A 14,542-nucleotide genomic window follows, 5' to 3' on the forward strand; every position below is an offset into this window, starting at 1 on the left:
ATCTCATAGGAGACCATGGTCTCCTATGGCCACCTGGTTGGTGGATTTATCTCCATTCTACTTTGTGAAGAGATGTCTTCCTCATGAACCAGTCACAAAATGGGGCCTCCCCAGGCCAATTCCAACCTTATCTACAACTCTAAATAGCATAAATAGGAAGTGCTTATTTCAGGTTTAAAGATTAAAATATATTCCTCCAAATATCCTTATAATCTGGTTGCTGATTTTGGGGAGCCCCACTTATTATAATTAAAACTTTATAAAAAAGGACAAGGTAATGCATACATCAGCTAGGTTTGTGCTTAAAAACTATGTGCATATGTACCTTATGTGATCTTCAAAGAAAGCTTAAGTGAATCATAAGGAAGTGAATTTAAAAAATAGTTGTAGGCAATTTAACAAACGCATTGTCTTATAATTAATTTGCATTTAGAAAAGGATAGGCAGGGGAGAAAATCTATGCAGTTATTTATCATCACTTATAGTTTGCAGTTGAACTTCTCTATATATGCACCTTTCATACTGATTTATGATGAAAAGATGATGTATTGTACCTTAGGGACATAGTACTTGTTTACAGTGTTTTCTTTCTTGAAACAATCTATATAGCAGAGACAATAATACCTATGCTATTATGCAGGTATTATTTGAATTGTTAATAAAAATAATATTAACAGAGATAATTAATTGGAGTGTATTCGTTTGAGCTGTTTGTTCTGGAGAGTTTGGGTTCTAAGCAATCCATGACAGTTTCTTACTCTTGCACTTTGAGGGACACCGGGTGTATATGAGATGACCAGTTGGCTGTCAGCTTTTGTGCCAAAACATGGATGATGTTCCATCATCAGGAGAATCAAACTCATGCGATAAACTGGCTCCTGCACCCACTACATTTCTAAGCAAGAAAGATTATAAATTTATGTGATATTGCTGAGTTTTGGGATCCTTGATTTTAACAGATAAAATACAAAAACGGGGACTGTGTATTTATATTTTATAATCGATTCACTGCATTTAAGCCCCAGAATATATCATAAAAAGAACCTTTTCTTTATGATCCCTCTCTCAGCTCCAGATAACTCTCCATATCCTGGCAATTCTTTATAAAACCACTCACAATAAGCTCTTCCTTTTTATTCCTGTTTGTAACCAGTCTCCTCTGGGTTCCTATCATCTCATCTGCTATTGCCTTCATCCTGGACAACCTGCTTTCCTGCCCTTGTATATTTCATGTTTTCTCCCAGACTCTCGTGCCCATCCTCCGCTCTATCTTTTAGAATCTTATAGGCTTCAATGTGGATTGTTCATAATTCTTTCCTTAATTTCCTTGAATACTCAAGCTGCAGATTTCCTCAACAGATCACACATACCTCAAAGTCAGGAACTATGAATGGTTTACTGGTATTTTCTTCAAAGCCTAGCATAGAGACTAATGTAGGTTCTTCTAAATATGTGGTGAGTAAATATATAAAATCCCAAGCAATCTAGGGGTACTTCAGAAACCCATTCATAGCAAATCTTGATCCTAAAATGGGACTTAATTTCTAGTTCTATCTTTTTAAAGAGTAACACACTTTTGGAGACTTAGATATGGTAGGATTTTTCTGAAACTTTCCAATGTGTTTATTTTTTTTAAAAAAGCCAAACTAAACAAACAAACAAAAACCAAATAAAACAAAAATGTTTTAGTTGAGTTGTTTAGTCCCTTCTTTAATAGTTTTAGATTTGTTTTAAAAATTTTTCTCACTTACCTTTTTTTTAAAAAAAAATCACCCTTTTTTTTTAAATGTTAGATCACATTCCTCTTTGTTTTACTATCAAGATGTGCATAGCTCTAGGCTCTAGCACTTTAACTTATTGGAAAGGACAGTTATCATCAATAAACCTGAAATTCTTCCTTTGTATGGGGCCTTATTCCTATGTAACTGGCTACAGAGGAAAATTCTAGAAAATAAAACAAAATAACAACAAAAGCTTCTGAATATGGCTCTCAAAGATGGGGATTATTAAATAACTTCCTTTTCATTAGGTCATGAGCAAACAAGTCAGAAGCTGGAGAAGTTATATTTTTCTTCAGTGAATAGTGATTTATTGAATATCTGCAAAGCAGACATAGAATGCATAGTTTTCCATGTCAGTTGGAAAAATAAAATCAGTGGAGAATTTCAACTTGAAGCACATATAAGTGACAATGAATAGTATTTTTCTAAATTTGTATTTCATTCCTTTCTAGCCATGCTTATTTTTATGTAAAAGAGAAAACATGTTTTAATTACGCTAAGAAAAAGTTACTTTAGGAATGATAAAAGTTGAACATATTTAAACAAAGGGAAAAAGCAGAATAAAATTAATGATTACAGTACTAAAATTAGACAGGAAAATGGCTATTGAATAAGTCCAAACATTTCCACGAAAGACATAAAGGCATCCCTGTTGTTAAGAAAGCATATGGAAAACTACATAAAATGAAATATTACTAAGACTTCTTTTGTCTCCTCATTATATGTCAATAATGAGGAAAGCTTTGCAATGACAAAGCTTTTGAAGTGGGTTGTGAAATACTAAATTGTTTAAGTATATTTTTGGTATCAGGTGAATTTAAATATTTTGAATGTTGGTTATCTATGCATTATTTATAATGCCACAACATTATTCATCAAAATACAGTCGACTTAGGTACTGAAATATTTAACATTATTGACTTTAGTGACTTAGAAGTGGTGCTGACAGCCCATGAACAATTATGCCCAGGCTTGAAGCTGTAAAGCGTGCAGCCAAAGGAATGTGCTTTGTGAGTAATCCCTGGGTACTACTGAATAGCAGCTGGCTTATTCATTGTCTCCATAATCTGCAGCTCTCATATGGTGAGAAAAATGTTGGTTCAAGTATTTTTACAGCTAATGTTACTACAATAATGCAATGTAATGCAGTGAGAAATTTTAGGTAGAATTTATTTGACCTGATAATAAATTGCTTTAGATTTGAAGGTAATGTAATTATTAAGGGGTCTTAAAGTGCTATTTAAATCTTTTAGTAATACTTTAGTAATTTTCGTGTTTAAGAGATACTTGTGAATGTAAGGATTCATAACAATACCTCTCAGGAATGCTAAGACATTTTGTATTTGCTTCAGAATGCTTTATCTTAACCATGTAGAGATAATTGATATATATTATCACAGTATTACTTTTAATGTATGTATTCTTAAAGGTTTAAAGGATAAAAATTTACATTATAGAACATGTGATTCAATAAAAGACTAAAAAAACATAGATTATGTTATTTTACATTGTGATGTTATAAGATGCTTTGTTTAGGAAGTTTAATTCGTAGCCTAGAAAAATCTTTCTCGAAAAGGTAGCACACCTGAAGATCTCACTGAAGTAAGAGGAATAAGTTGCATATTATGATATTCCGTGTGACATTTAATAATATCAATAAAAAAATGAAGGAAAGTCTGGTGAATTTAAGAATCACCTAGCTTTTGCAGCATTTGAGGTTGTGATTTTAAAAGACCTCGTATATGACCCTAAGAACTATAGAATATATACACATATAATTTATCACTATTTTAATATATAAATTATTTCTTATTATAACGAATGGAACTAGATTTCTTTTGTTAAACTAAAAAGTCGAGATAGCCAGAAATGCTGTGTTTAACTTTGCCTAGTGGCATTGTAGTAAATACAACGTTGATCACATTGTTTTCCAGGTAGCTAAGATTTAATTGCTATTTTTCTTAAGATTTTTACCTTAAGCTCTAGATAATAAATATCTTATGCAGAGCAATTCTGAGCAATTTAACTAAAATTATTGTATTTCAATGTGTCCAAACTATGAAAATAATGGTAAACAGAACAAATAAATATTTGGAACATAATTTCCCTTGACCAAGGTATGAGATTCATTTAATTATTAAATGTATGTTTATACATTCAAATCTATGGGAAATAACTTGTTCTTTATTTGTTTCTGTTATAGTTAAGAAAAACCTGGTTTACAAACTATTTTTTTCACTTATCAACATAGAGGTAAGTTTTGATAATGGACCAAATTCAAGTGAATTGGAAACTTTGGAAGGACTTTTGGTTTTGGTTCTTAGTAAGATCCGAAATGAGTACTTTTAGAATATTTTCTTCTTGGTGAGATCTAAAATGGCCACAGAACAGTCTTCTATTTCACAGATTTTTTGGATAGAAATACAACTTAGGTAATTTTTTTTTGATTTGACACTTTTGTCCAAAATTCGTTTTTAAGCTTTCCTCAGTAAGGTAGCTTTAGTTGTGGAGCCCAAGGTACAGCACTACAGAGCAGAAAGCTATAATGGCTTTGTTTGTAGTATTTTGGGCATGATAAATGAAGCCGTTTTCATGAATGTGATGAACCTATATGTAATAGAGCATTTTAGAAAAAATATTCTTTTGGGTAAAGACACCTGGAATTGGTGGTTTGTCATGAGGTTTGTAGTGTTAATACATCAAAGTTTCATAATTTCATACATTTAGCCATCTTTCTTTGCTGTAGAAATTAGAAATTTTGTCTAGCTAGGATTAAGAACAAGGGGGTTTTTGTTTTAGGAAAAAAAATAAAAATGCTTAACATTTACTTGAATTCCTACAGTTTGCCTATTCATGGATGAAGCCTGTTTCTTCCTAGGGGTTTTCTTTTCATTGATGCTAATGTTTCCATAAGTGACCTGTGTTTTAAAAACCTGAATTTATCAGAAAATAATAGCAATGCCTTCCAGAGGAAAAGAAAACTTAAGTAAAATGCCAAATAATGGTAATTTTGTCTCTTTCTATTTGCCTAGAATAATTAAACAAATAAATAAACAAACACATAAGCAGTTTTTTTCCTCCAAGAAAAGTGATAAGTGAAATGCACTTGGAATTTTTTCCGAAGTTATCCATAGATTATTTGTGCATCTTACTAGGTAGGCCACTGCCTCTACTTAAAGTCAGATTACTCTCTTTCTGAGTCAATTTTTGTGCTCTGAGATATCTGTAGAGAGACAACTGACAACTGCCCTGAGAGATTTTATATTAATGAATATTTTGTTAACCAGAATGTGGGACTGCATAGAGGAGTGCTCATTTTACATTTTGCCTTGTCTAATTTGATAAAGTGAATGAACATCAAGGAAAGGTGATAAATAATATTGCTTTGTGGCTTTAATATATTGCCATTTAATCAAAGATTGCGTGTCATTTTTTTTCTTTAAATACCCTTATGAGGTAGCTTAGAGAGATCTCTGCCCTTTTCAATCTGTGACAGACTTCCTAGTTAAGAGCAAAACAGTCCATTACTGAAAAATATGCATAATTAACAAGAAAGTATAATAAAGTTGGTGCTGAAACTCTACTAAAACATTGGAATCTTTGCATTGGCCAGTTTGAGGTCTAATTTATCAGTTCATAGCACAATTTTTTGTTTGTGAAAAAAGATGCCCGAAATTCCTTATTCTACTTGAAATAGATGTTGCAGACTGTACCAGGAGATGCAAAAATATGAGGGCCTGTTATTTTTTTTTCCAGCTCTATCGGTGTGCTACCAACAGTGAATTCCTCAGATAAAATGATAGAACGTGTCCAGGGAGAGATTCTAGTAACCATATTACATTAGATAATTTAAATGCTCCACATAACATACTGTAGACTGCCTCTACTAAGAATATGTTAAATTTACATAGCACTGAAAAGTTATACATTTTTATTAAACTCCACTAATCTTTCCTCCATGAGAGTCTCTCGTAGTTATTCCTAGAAAATTCTTCAATGCAATCTTTCAATGCATTAGATTTCCACCCCCGCCCCCCCTCCCGTTTGACAGAGCCCTGTGGGTAACATGCTTACTCTACACACTGTCTCAACAAAGGGAAAGAAAACAAACAGTAATGCTCCTCTATCAGACATTGTCATTAGCTGTTGGGAAACCAGAGCCCAGTTACAAATGACTTCTAAAAACCTCATCTCAGATAAGTACAATCATGTCATACACAGCAGGAATGACACATCATCAGTGGTTGATTCCTACTCTGTTCCTTAAGTTTTCTTATGATTTTTAAGACTTCATAATTATCATAACCTGTGAGATCCTTCTTAAGGGAAATTTTCAAGCGGGGAAAAATAGTAGGAGCTGGCTTTCTATAATTTAAGATAGTGCAAAATCAGTGATGGTTTTCTTTATAAACACTTCATTACATTAAAAATATCTACCTTCTAGAGGTTTCAGTTTAAGTTTAAGGTTTTCAGTTTGAAGTATAAGCCCATTTAATTTTGACATGGTTAGAGATGCAGAAGACATAAAATGTGATTTGTAGACTAGCAAGCTATACCATAAATATATACTTAACCCTGTATATTGCTCTTTTGAATTGTTTTCCATTTCATAAGAAAAGTAAGTGGCTTCTTTATCAGCAACAGAGAAGTCCTCATTAAGTATGGAAAAAAAACTGATCAGAGAAAGTGAGTTAAAGACTCACAAAATCTAGTCAATGATGAGAGTCACTCTGGGAATGAATGATACCTATCGGGGTGCTTAATTAAAGCCGCTTTTCAGAGTCTCCCTAGCTTTTCACTTTTACTAACAAAACAGTCCATGGCTCTTCCTTTGTGCTTAGAAATTCAGGAGCACCTCCTACAGCAAAGATTAGGTTATGAATTTGATAAACGAGAACACAGTCTTCAAATGTGATGTATTTGCCTATGATCAAGTTTGCTAGCAGTTGGCAATCTATAATTTTGTGACACCACATGATTCTCTCTGCTGTATTCTAAATCACAGAATATGTGGTATTATTCCACTGGTTCTATCACACCTACTTACAGACATCTTGATTTCTGAGATGTGGGCTCATCTCTCAATAATCTTCCAGTCTCATTTCAAATGTTGTCTGCTCTAACTCCACAACACTTCAGAAACAGAACACCACCTCTTGTGCTCCTAAGTAAAATATGATGGTGGATGAACCTTGGTCCTTTAGTTGAGAAGTCAAGGTAATTTACTGCTACTGTACCCATACACAGTCCCTACCCTGATGGACCTCATGCAATGAGGCTTTGTGGCTTTCACTTACAATTTTGCTGCTTTCATTTGGGTCAATATCATTGCAGTTATTTTGCAGGCAAAGTAGTAAAAAATTTGATTTTTCCCTATACAATATATCTGCACACCATTGCCTAAAAATATTAGTGTAAAGGTCTGCACCACAGTGATGATTTTCAATTTTATATTGAGATTGAAGATGAGGAGATATCAAGGGCATACCAATTCAACTATAAATATATTCTGCGTCAATGTTATAAAGTTGTTACAAAATTTTGGTAATCCAGAAAAAGCAAAACCAAAACCTTTTTTTTTTTTTTAAAGGGAAGAAAAGTGCTTCTGAGGCTTTTTAAAAATAAGTAACAGTTTTCAGATTCATTTTTTGCAAAGATTGCCAATACCATTCTCAGACACCAGCAAACCAGACTGAACAGAAAGATTCCTCTGGTAGGATGTGGAACAAATCGTTGAATTCTCCAATCTCTAAAAGACAGTATCTAAATGCCATTCTCGATGCATTATATTCCCTGCTTCACCATAAGAAAGACAAAAACAGTATATTTATTTACTAACCAATACAGAATATGCTAGGCCCTTTGCCTGGAAGCCAGATTTGGCTTCTGGGATTTTCCAAAGGCCATTCTAGAAGAGATGGCTGCTACTGATACCCAGGGAAGGCAATTCTTAAATTGTTTACCTTGGGATGGATCTTTCTTGGACTTTAGGCCCATGGGACCAAAAGCCATGAGGCATTTATGAATAGATGATGTAAGAATTTTAATAAAAGTTGCAATAACTCTGAAAATAGTGTCTTTAATAATCTACATACTATTAATAATGATGCATGCATAGTGCCGTGCATTCATAACTATTCGGTCATAAAAAATATGTGACTGTAATTATGAAATTTACAGTCAACTTATAAAAATACATGTAATTCCAAATGGCAATAGTTAATCCCTAGCTCTAACCACAAGCCAAGAAGGATTAGCTTATTATGGAAAGTGTAGTAGATAATTGCAAAATAAACAAAGCTTTTACTCTCTTGAATTCAACATTCAAGAATAACTATAATAGCATCATAAAACTTCACTTGTTAGCATTATTCCTCTCACCTCACAAGGTTAAAAAATCTAAATTCTGTGGAAATAAATGGGAATCAAATAGGAAAGAGCCATTAACATGATACAACGACAGAGGAGAATAGTTCTTTCATAGAATACTTATGCACAACCTTCAAAGAGGTTCAAAGCCACTGCAAAAATTCATGGGAAAGTATCTAAACATGACTTTCATTAAAAAGAATTAAGCCTGGTCTAACACATGATTACCTTTAACCATAAGGAGTTAAGAATCTAACTTTGAGCTGATCTCTTTCTGTAATTAGGTGAATACCTTTTTGAAGTTTATGACATCAAAGAGAGTGGAGCTCACATGGTACGCTCTAATCCAAATTTAAATTCTGATGGAAGGAAATAAATCCACATTCCAGTTTAAATACAGAAAAGGAGTGCTTTTTTCAAACTTCTTACTTTAGAGGCATACCTATTTCAATTAAATAAAATATTACACAAAGCTGACATATTTCCCACACATTTCTCCTCTTCTAGGAGTTGACTGGTCATCTGCTGACAATAGATAAGTTCTTAATCTTAAACGGCATTAGTACTTTACAAATAAACAAAACAATGAGTGCAAACGTGAAAAACTAGAGAGGGGCACAGAAGCTGCCAAAAAAGGTTGAGATTGGGTGTGACCTGCAAATCATGATCTCTTATCTTAGGATATATCTTATATATCTTAGCATTCAGGAAATGGAATTCTTGAAAACATCTGTTTCACAGTGAGGTGCGGAGGTCAGATGATGCTCTGTTAGATTCTTCTTAGTATTAAACTACTTCCTAGGACTGAGTTAAGGCATTTTAGGTGGTATATTAACTCTTCCAGAACAAAGGATTCCATTTCAGTAAATTATTGCTACAGTTCACTAAAGAGAACTACTGTGTCCTGGAAAAGATAATGTTCCTTCCAAAATGCCCTCTAGTTAGTCACTCAAACGAGAAATTCATATTTATCTTAGACACTTTGATTCTTGAAGACATAAACTAAAAAAAAAAAAAAAAAAAGAACTGTTTCTCCCTATCCAAATAGAGACTATCTGGATGGAAACGTAACATTAGCACTGCCTGGTCGTTTTGCAGGATATGCCATATCCTTCACATGCGTTTGACAACCAGTGTGTTTGATTCTTTCTCTAAATCAGCCTGCCAATCTTCTTTGCATGTGGAATGGTCTATAGGAACCAACAAAAAACTAACCGCAATATCCAGTCTTTTAAAAAATAGGTGAATGAGTGGAGCATGGCACACAGTGGGAAGAAAAGGAGTGATAGATAATGAACTTTCTAAACAATTATCTCCCATGTTTTGCAAGGGACGCCAAAAAACAAAAATCTTTACAAATGATGGGCAATCTGTAAGAGGAATTCTTCTCCTCCCTGCACCCCCACCACAAAACCCTCACCCAAACAAAAATCAAAACCCAAACCAAAAATCTCAGAAACTTCTACTTCAGATACGAGATCATGGTCTGGAGGCTAGTCATACCAAATGCCAGTTCATTCTAGCACAGCAGTTCGTGAGGCCAAAGACTAGGGGTATTTGTGACATGATTTTACAAATAACATAAAAACAAAAACCCTCTGGTTATGAAATCTATAGATATTGCACTCAAATTGACACAATGGAGAAGACATGGATCATTTCCTGTTGAAACCCAATTACCTCAAGGCAAAACAAAGCAAACTCCATTTAATAAATAAAATGCTGCTTAAATGTTTTCACTTTAGGGACTATTCCCTTTCCCTTTTATATTCTGGAAAGCTATATGTCTAAGTACACTTGTTTTGTAACTTCATTAGTTTACCAACTTCATTTCCAGAGACGATAACAAGAATGAAATGGTTCGTATCTTTTTTCTGAGCATAATTGAGTCAAGGAGTTTCATTATTTTAGATATTATTAATTTGATTAAAATATAGAAACAAAGTTGATGGGAAACAGTAGCTTTCTTCTAGGTAAAAGAGCTTACTAGCAGATTTTTTAATCACTGGACATTTATTCTGTCCTACCTGGAAATAAATTATGTTACTGCTTGGCATGGGAAAAGGCATTTTCTCGTAATTTTCTGTGACAGGAAGCACAGCGTTAGTTCAAGTAAGCACCCAACCAGTCCATCTGCTTGGGAGTAGTTTTAAACTTTAACTTAAGGAAAACATTTACCTCAGTACTTTTGTTTGAGAAAGAATTCAGCAGCAGTTACAGTTAATATGCCACCTGTGGAGAGCTGTGATTACCCTAGGAGGTGGGCCAACTGAGGAGCACTTTCCAGGTAGCAAGAGCAACGCTATTGTAAGAAGCTACAGAATGATACTGCAGTAGGTATAGTGACCACTACTATGGTGATCATGGCCTGGATTATGTTCCAAATACTAATGCAAGGAATATACTAGAGTTTATAAGATTAGAATAGTTTCCTTACACTAAGAACCAGTAGATGGCGTGTGATGAGTGGGTATGGCCCATTTTACTCTATTTCACTCTACGAGTTTCCCTAGTTATGTCTCTCCTTTCTCCTATGTTAATTATCCATATTCCATGGCAGTTAATTTCCCTATCTAAAATACGAATGGTATAACTATGGAATACCCCAACTCACATACACATGCTGGTGCACCCTTAGACACCTGTATGGATAATCTGTAAAGTGCTCATTTGCGGTTGGGTGAACTCACTGAAAGCAGCCATATCTGCCTTCCAAATACAGTAAAAGCCAATGATAATCCATGTCAACTCTTTATTTCTGATATGAAACTGTAAACCTTGTCCATTAGCAATTAATTCAAATACATTTTATGTTTTTTTTGCTAAGTCATCCAAAGCAAAAGTCTAGATGACTGATGATGACATAATATGCATAATCTAACGAACTCATATCTGTTTATTTTGCTCATCCCACAGTTGAATGACACTGCTGAGACACTTGGGTTGATTTAGAATGGCTGTTAATGAGTCTATATATTTGGCTAAGGTTGATTTGACTTTCTAGGGAAAGACCATCCTATCTGCAAATGGACACCTTCCTCCACATAAACGTCAATGTACACTAAAGACAAATCTAAGTATATGTATATATGGGATATATACATATATATGTACACATAAAGTGGATTGGGAAGTCCTTTGGTTTAGACAGTATTAAATATGTACTTCCCAAGTGCATAGGTTTCCTTTGACTAACCTGTTCAAAAACAAACATGAAAAGTGCCTTGGCAATTTTGGCATTTCCTATGTCTTTCTCCCTATTTGAAGGACACCTTTCCTTGCTTCTCCATTGATCCTAAGCATTTTATTTTTAAAAAGCAGTTGGTTCTTTTGGCCTGCTATCTTAACACTCCATTGATTCGTCCATTCCTTGGAAGAACTCTCAGATTACATCCAGAAACTTGTTTTTAGCAGAGAACAAGATTGCAAAGAACTTTTCCCTTCTTTTTTATTCCCTCTTCCCCCCAAGAAGCAGACACCTTGACATGGCATGAATAATGCATTCTTGGTCTGACTTGCCTTGTTACCCCTGGCCAGCCCAAGCAGCTGAGGTCTGAGCTTTACTTGCCCTGCATCGTTGTGCAATACTGGAAAACAAAAATAATCCATTGGTCTATACCCCTCAGACTGTGGTGACATGATCAGGGTTCTCTTGAATTTCTATGCATTCAATTTCCTCTCTTTCCTTTCGCTTGGCACGTTTCTTTTTCTTGTGGTGCTTTTTGGAAGGGGGGAAAAACGTTAGGAACACAGGTAAAATTACAAAACAGTGCAGAAGTGTGCAACCCCCGGTGAGCAGCAAGCATTTGAACAGTGTGAAGGTCAGGTTCGAAGGCACAAATAGAAGGGGGACTAACCCAATAAGAAAAGAAGTAACATTTTGCAAAATGGCTGTCCCATGCTCTTGCAGGGAGCTTTTTATACATTGTGTTCGGGTGTGCTCAGTTGCTAGTACAAATGTGTAAAGCAGTGGTGCACAGTGGTCAATGGCAAAATTCAAGGTGTAGATAAGGCACAAGATAGAAATGCAATCCATGTCGACGTTCCATAAGGTCATTAAGCCCAGAACGCCCAGCTCAATTGAGGTGACGCTAAGAATTAGCCAGAAGTTTCCCAGAGGGTGGATCACTAGGAAAAAAGTCAGGATTAACACCAGGAGAACACCAAAGCCTGCAATCAGAACAGGCACTGTGACAGACAAGCTGTAGTGGTCCATGAAGACGAAGGAGGGGTTGAACACGATGAATCGGATGCTCTTTGAGAGGGATAGGGGCCTTAGCTTTTCCAACACTTCTATGACTTCCTTCTGCTTGTCTCTGCTAGTCCTGGCCACCAGATACAAGCGAGAAGCAATGATGTTGTTTTCATCCCCTGCCTTGGAGAAGATGATATCATTTCGAAAATGCTGGAATTCTGGCTTTTTTAAAAATGAGCTTTGCAGGACACTAATGAAGTCACTTTTGTTACTGGCACTGATGTTGCTGACTTTCAGGTACTGATAGTACTGCTCCACCCAGGAGACTGCAGTGAATCCACTACAGAGTCTTCTTAGGTCCTCCTGGACGCTGCTGTTCCAGTACTCTAAGGGCTCATATACATAGAATCCTATTACAGGGCTATAGTTGCTGAAATATTTCTGCTGAACCGTGGCATAGGAAACGCTTGGTGAATCACTGGCTAGTAGATTGATGATGTTGGCTCTGTCACTGATCTGTAAGCACCCCATGAAGGAGAAGGAAGCATAAATGAGATAGAGGATGACGACAAAGGGCTTCACATATATGTTGGTAATCCATTCATTATAATGTTCACGGAGGAAGTGCTGAATGAAGTGGTGCTGATAGGGGTTTGTCTCATGATGCGAGGTCTGTTGATGCCCATCACTCATCACTGTCTGGAACCACACAGGTTTACGATCCAGATATTCTGCAGAAGGGATTTTACAGCAAAAGATGCTGTGGTAGCGGTTTTGCTCTAGTTGGCCAGCAAAGACCAGACAGGAGCCAAAGAAGGAGAAAATGTAGAAGTAGTTCAACAGAATGGAGACACACATGTTTTGACAGAAGACCTTCACAGCCTCGATGTTTGTGAATGGACTGGCACCCATGCCAAACGTGATAAAGTACAGGGAGCTGGTCATGGTGTAGGTGACCATCACATCAGAATAGGCGTCTGCTATCCTGTCTTTGAAGGGCAAGTTCTCTTTGGTTCTCCGCCATCCAGACAGAAGCTCAAACACTCCTTTAGTTCCATGACCTAATGTTTTAAAAAAGAAAAGAGTAATTATTTTTACTTCCTCCTATGGCTCAGGTGAATTCCTTATAGTTTATCTACACTAAACAGCATTTTATACTCTAATGTTAAAAGGACTGTGATCCTCCAATCAGGGCCTCAAAAGTTGACTTACGTATAGGATACATTCTGTCCCTGTTTCACTTTAGCAAAGCCCAAATTTGTTGATTTTCTGGGAAAATTGAAACATTTATTGTCCAGTCTATGAATGTGACAAGTTGTAAATATAAAATTACATTATTACATGATTTTTTCCCCCTGTAAACATATTGTCTTCCTAAATGGATAGTAAGTTGTCCAGAGCAGGGGCTGTTATTTGTGCACCTTCAAATGTCCCTTAACATCATGTCAAGTGCTTGGCTAACTGAATCATTGACTGACAGTTCCTAACTTTCATTTCAAGCTGATTTATATGCTGATTTAGGAAATTATAAAAGTATGTTAAACACTTAAAAATGGCTCTAAATTGATTTTATAATGTTGATAATCTGCTCGGTGGCCAAATGGCTTAGAAACCAATTTTCAGAGACTTGATTAATTAACTCTGGATGTGAGTCAAAAAAGAAAAAATCTTCCAGGTCACATAAAAGACCCAGAGCAAGACCTTCAGGGTGAAAAATCTTAGCAAGCACTTCCTTGGGGCTCCTCATAGAGTTTTGACTCAGGTGTGATGGATCCTGACTAAATGCTTTTGACAGCTTCATTAAAGTGAATGAAGAATGCTTATTTTAAACCAATGTTTGTGTACCTTTTGATAAGAGTAAGTAAGCAGAATGCTTATTCAGAACATATTACTTGAACACCCACTGTGCACCAGACTCTGGTAGCTACTGAGCTGCAATTTTGAGGAATTTCACAGCACTTAAGATACTACGACTTTCTTACTAGCAAAAGAAGAAAGCAGCTGGGAAAACAAAGGTATTGTGCCATATCTGCAGTTTCCCCTTTTTTCACTTCCCTGAATTGGACCTGTCAATGACCATACACAATATATCAATTGGTAGCTTTCTGAGTGAGTGGAGATCTTCAGAGATCACTCTTGCCCTTGGCGTAGCAACGCTACATAGGAATCTTTTCTGTGAATGGATACAAGCTGTGCT

The 14,542-nt window shown here is 35.5% G+C and overlaps 1 protein-coding gene across 10 annotated transcripts in view; it reads right to left on the reverse strand.

Moving 5' to 3' along the window:
• Positions 1 to 8,547: 8,547 nt before the first annotated feature.
• The window catches only part of PTCHD4 (patched domain containing 4), a 188,113-nt gene continuing 182,118 nt past the window's right edge, over positions 8,548 to 14,542 (reverse strand). For 8 of the 10 annotated variants that reach the window (XM_017971145.4, XM_008994552.5, XM_078370692.1 and 5 more), the window contains one exon: positions 8,548 to 13,406. In XM_017971145.4, the coding sequence (XP_017826634.2) occupies positions 11,773 to 13,406 (1,634 nt within the window). In that variant the 3' untranslated portion in view covers positions 8,548 to 11,772. The remainder of the gene's footprint in view (positions 13,407 to 14,542) is intronic. The other 2 variants (XM_078370694.1, XM_078370693.1) reach the window with 1 other exon arrangement.

Source organism: Callithrix jacchus, chromosome 4 (assembly GCF_049354715.1).
Source record: "Callithrix jacchus isolate 240 chromosome 4, calJac240_pri, whole genome shotgun sequence".
In the NCBI taxonomy this organism is placed as follows: Eukaryota; Metazoa; Chordata; class Mammalia; order Primates; family Cebidae; genus Callithrix; species Callithrix jacchus.